Raw genomic sequence first — 5620 nt, 5'->3', positions numbered from 1 at the left:
AAGATCAAAGTAGGGTTTTCATTATGAATTGATATAATGAAACATGTTTTAATGTATTGTATAACTAGTTGAAATAATGGGAAAAACCTTAAATGAACAATAGCAAAAGGATAAAATTCATAAAAAAAATTAACAAGGGTTAAATTCATTAAAAAAAAAAAATGTACATGGCTAATCGTGACATTCCGCTAAAATAAGAAGTATTTAGAAAAGTGATTCGGGCCATAAATTTTGAGCAATGTAGTTTTAACAAAAAATGAATCCATCTGAGGTTACCGTTAACTCGTTAAGAATGAAAAAATGTGCTTGAAAAGGGCCAAGTTCAATAATAATAATAATAATAAAACCAAGGTGGTATTTCAGTAATAAAAACTTAGAATAAAACATTTTGTTTCTTTTATAGTTTCAGGTTTGAACCCTGTAGTTATTTATATAATGACTACTGGAAGTTTACATGATCGTTAACTTCAAAGCCCGTAGGATTAGTCGAGGTACGCACAAACTAGTCCAAATACCTACATTAAACTATAATAATAATAATAATAATAATAATAATGAAAATACCCTCAAATCAAGCTCCAAAATCCCACACCTCAAACCGCAAAAGCTGCCACGCAAAAGGCAAAACCCCTTAAGCATACCCTTTTGATAAAAGAAAAAAAATGGCCAAGTGGTGGCGCAGCCTAAGGACGGCAATTCAATACCCACGCCACGACCGCCTCTATCACCACCGCAACCATTTCACTCCCAATCTTCACGTTACCACACAATCCAAGCAATACCTCGAGAGGTTGCAGGCAGAAGAGTGTCAGCTAGAGAAAGAGAGCAAGGCAGAATCCCTGCTGTTGTTTTTCCTCAAAGTCTTCTTGATAAAAACCCATCGAACGGATTGACCTCAAGAAAGAGACTACTGACTACTGAGAAAAAACAGATTCAAGCCATTCTTAAGTCCGTACAACTCCCCTTCTTTTGCTCCACTACTTTCCCTCTTCAGGTTCGAGCTGGGTCTGGGTCCTCGGTGTTGCTTGAATCCGGAACTGTATTGCCCATTAAGGCAAGTCACATTCCTTTTTTTCTTACTTCATTTTCAATCTTGAGAATTTGAGGTTTGTGTTTTTTATTAATAGTGTGTTTGGTTTTATGTTTTTTTTTTGGATTGTATTATAGATACATAGGTCTGAAAAGACAGGGAAAATATTGAATTTGGTGTTTGTTTGGGCTGATGAGGGAACGGAACTGAAAGTTGACGTGCCTGTTGTTTTCAAAGGAGAAGAAAATTGTCCTGGTCTTAAGAAAGGTAGATTTTGCTTTTGTCCAATTCATTTTTTTTTATCTATATTTTTTGGGGTTTTCAGATGATTGAAGTGATGAAATTTGACAAGTACGAGGCTTTATAACATGATTTGGTCTGTGGGGGATGATACAGTGTTTTCTCTTTCTTTAATGGATAAATGCTAGGGTAGATGAGAACAATCTATAAATTTTCAAGGCTTTTAGGGGTTTTTTTCCCATGCTGGCACTTGTAGGCTATTTAGCATGCAAGTTTCTTCAAAATTTGTAGGATTTTAGGTGTGCTGTTGATGGTCATGGTTCTCTCAGATTACCATCTTAGAATGAAGTACTTCCTTCTCTTTTTTCCTCTCTGTCATGTGAAATTGTCATCGGTGTTTTACAGTTTAGTCTTTTATGTTGCAATCCTTTGCCACATCTTTCTTCAGAAGTTCATATAACTAGTCCTGATTCTGATGGGTTAAGACAAAAACATTTTAAGCATATGGTAAGGTTCATTCCACCAAAAGTTATAAATACAGTGTTGACATAATAGAGCATCAAGTCTTAATTAGACTAGATAAACTACAAACTAGAACCCATACAACTACAAAGAACACCTTCCCTTTGATCAACATGCCTTCATCATTATGACAGGGATGATGCCCTAACTTTAGGTTTCTGAAATTGAATCTGTTAACCATCTCTGCAGTAGATGTGCCATTAACTCTCGTCAAAAAATAAGTCCACTCTGTTGCATTAGGTGCTCTTCCTAGAATTTCTTCTCCATATTGTGTTTTAAGAGAAGCAAACCTGTGATTCTCCTGAGTTTTGTCCTTGGTTGTTGATGCAATTGTTTTGATCATAAGATCAACATACTTGAAAGAATTTTTTTTAACTTGCACCTTCTTGTCAGATATCCATGGATGTCTTGGCTAGGTATGTAATAGAAATGAACTGTCCAATGGAACAAATCAATAAACACCTCCCATGAACTTTGTTATTGGTACTATTAACCATGCCACTATATACTAATTTGCTTATGGCTTAGTTTTCTCTCCAATCTAGTGATGCCATCTTCAGAAACAACATTAGAGTAACCAACTACTAGCATTGATTAGAATAGCACACTGTTGCCCATTGGATTTACCACATGTTTGAGAAATAATGTTTCTTTGCTAGGTAAGGAAAAAGAAATGCAAATGGCATGATAAAGGTGTGGTAATAAGTTTCAGACAAAAACATTTCAGAAATATCAACTGTACCTGTAAATTTCTTTGTCAAAATCATCATTTTTCCTTGCTAAAAAGTTCTTCAAAGTTGTAAAAATATCTGATGGTGTATTTGTGTCTCACTTTACTCCAATGCCAAAACAGGAGGCCATTTGAAGATGATCAGAAGTACTCTAAAATATATTTGCCCAGCTGAACAAATTCCTCAAAAAATTGAGGTGGATGTAAGCAATCTAGATATTGAAGATAGAGTATACATGCGTGATATTGAGGTTCATCCATCGTTGAAGCCTCTGAGTAAGAATGAGAACTTGCCTATATGTAAGTGTGTGGCAACAAATTTGGATAGCCCAGAACCTGTGGCAACGAATTTGGAAAGGCCAGAACCTGCAGAGGTATAGCTAGTGGAGTTCATGTCAATCACTTCAGCAGATAAGATTAGTAACTTGGATGTCAGAAGCGTTGTAAGAATAGGTTGGTTGTTTTGTCTAGTTGATGGCTTGGGTTGGTGTTTTTGGAATTCTCGAACCAAGGAAGACATCCATGGCTAGATTCTTAGGCAAGTGATATTTATGCTCGTAGCATCTTAGTTACTTTGCTGGGAGGTTGTTATTTCCTGACCGTTTCTGTTGTTCTTCATTTATTTTGTCACCTTTCCACGGCGTTGTGTGTAGGAGAGAACTGGTTTGCTACTGTAGAATCTCAAGTATAATAGAGGAATGTGTAAACGGTGTTGATGCATTTTAAAATATCATGATTTTTATTTTTATTTTAATTTAGAAATGCAAACATGTGAGTAGGATTTTTATTGTTGTTTGCATTGTGAGTAGGATTTGAAGTCAATTTTTATCATGGTGGTAAAAAAATGTGATAATATTATGGATATATTTTATTGTATCATTATTTTTTAAAATTGATAAATTGTAAAAAAAATTGTTAGTGCTAATTAAATATTTAAATGAAAGTAATTTTTTTTTTCAAAAGCAAAAGATAGTTGAGCATGCAAATATTCAAAAGATAGTTTAGCGCACACAAATATTTTAGAAGTTGTTTTTTCTTACCAAAAACGAATACTTTTTATTTTTATAAATTTATCATGCAAATAAGTTCTATTTATACCAAATATAAAAGAAAAATATGATCTCTAAAAAATTAAAAAAAAATCAGAGATTTAATGGTTTTTTTAAAAAAATAATGATTTGATAAATTGAGAAAGAATTGTTAATTTTATTTAAAAGCTAAAATAGAAAACCAATCTTTCTTCTAAAAGCCAAAGATATATGAGTAAGCCAAAAATAAATGAGTATGTAAATATTTAACCAAGATTTTTCTTTTTAATTTATATGTTATTTTTTTAACTTAGATGTTATTTTTCTTATCAAGAATGACTAGTTTTTATTTTTATAAATACTTCATGCGAATATAAATAAATTATATCAAATATTATAAGAAAATATTTAAAAGATAAATCAAAATAATTTCTTTGAAACATTAAAAAAATACAAAAGAATTAAAAAAATAATTACTATTTAAGAAAAGTGAATAAGAAAAATTAAAACTAGAGGATATTGATTAAAATTTAAATAAATAATAAAACAAAGTAAAAGATACATAAAAAAGTATAGAGAGATGGTATTAATTAATACTTAAAAGATCAAAGGGTATTAATTAATACTTAAAGAAGCTCAGGCCTGCGCTTAATTTTTTTTTTTAAGTGCCAATGACTTTGTCCGCTTCTTGTTTTTTTAAAAAAATCAAGTGACAGATCGTTTATAGTGGCTGAGAACTTATAACCTATTATAATATTTTTCGATCAATTCTAGTGATCAAAAATTAAAATTCAAGTTTTGAATTCCAAAACTCAAATTTTAAGTCATATTACATGAAAATACTATAAAAACCATTATAAATCACTTATCAACCCCTGAAATCACTAAAAAAATATAAAAAAATCAACCAATAAAAAAATCTAAATGATAAGGAAAAAAAACTATTATCATTAAGTCCCTTTTGTTAAATGAAAATCATGACTTTAAAATCGATCATTTTTGTTGTCAAAATATAATTAAGTGATAATTTTTTTTCTTATTCGTTGTTTCCCGACAACCTTCTGTATAAAAAATCTTGAGATTGACCATACATTTTCTGTGTTTTACATTACAGTCTTTTATCTTTTAATTTTATTTTTCTAACACAATTTAAAACTTCATATCATGGAATTAGGATACTAAAAGATTAAATAAATAAAGGAAATTTAAAGATAAAATTAAAAAAATGAAAGAGAGAGAGAGAGAAGAGGTACCATATTGAACAATGCTTCGAAACATAAGGGTCTAAATCGACATGACCAGGGACTCAATTGAAAGAGAAAATTAGGAAAAATAATTGAGCTTAACGAAAATCAAACGATCGGGGACCATCTTGAAAATATAGAAAGAAATGAACAAAACGACGCTGTTTGGCGTCACTATTCATTTTCTTCTTCACTGTCCCCATGAAGAAAGCTGGCGAGAGATCCTTTTGCAGAGCCATTAAACGCTCTCCCACGCCTGAGTTAAGACAAAAAGGGACACTTCTCAGGTAGAAATTACGTCGTACTATGACTCCAGCATGTTCCCTGTCGAGTTGTCACCTGAGAGCCACTGCAATGAACGTTCAAAACCCTTAACTCAGTCAGCCTTCGACAGCCTGACGGGAGGGTACAAGGTTTGTTGGTTTGTTATGAAGGGCAAGGATTGATCAGAAGGGGGTTGAATGGTGAGGATTGAAACGAAGAAGAGAGTTGATACCTCTCTAGGGATCTCCTATAAATAAAAGTAGCAGAGACATGTTGAAGAAAGAACGGAGAGGAGACCGGAATCCTCCCAGTTCCAGCCACGAACACTATCACCTCACCTGCTCCATATCGAAAACCACACAGCAATCAAACAACCTCATCCCCCCTGTTCCATCCAAGAACAACAACCAGAGATCACTGAGAAAGCCATCATACAACCTCTCCCTCATCCTCTTCCATATCCAAAGGCCTCTTACTCTCCATTTCCAAAAACCAAACAGACCCGATCATCCAAAATTCATCTATCTTCTTTTGTCACAGCCTCGAGAAATAAAAAGAAAGA

The 5620-nt window shown here is 32.8% G+C and overlaps 1 protein-coding gene across 1 annotated transcript; it reads left to right on the top strand.

The window, feature by feature from the left end:
• The first annotated feature begins 256 nt into the window (after positions 1–256).
• On the top strand, positions 257–3276 carry LOC133694420 (uncharacterized). The gene is made up of 4 exons (XM_062115919.1): positions 257–271; positions 656–1054; positions 1168–1297; positions 2646–3276. The coding sequence occupies exons 1-4, from the start codon at positions 257–259 to the stop codon at positions 2900–2902; spliced, it is 801 nt and encodes a 266-aa protein (XP_061971903.1). The 3' UTR covers positions 2903–3276.
• Positions 3277–5620: the final 2344 nt, after the last annotated feature.

The sequence above is a fragment of the Populus nigra genome, chromosome 5 (genome assembly GCF_951802175.1).
Source record: "Populus nigra chromosome 5, ddPopNigr1.1, whole genome shotgun sequence".
NCBI classification, from domain to species: domain Eukaryota; kingdom Viridiplantae; phylum Streptophyta; class Magnoliopsida; order Malpighiales; family Salicaceae; genus Populus; species Populus nigra.
The sequence above is the reverse complement of the archived record's forward strand: the minus strand, read 5'-3'. Positions and strand labels throughout refer to the sequence as shown.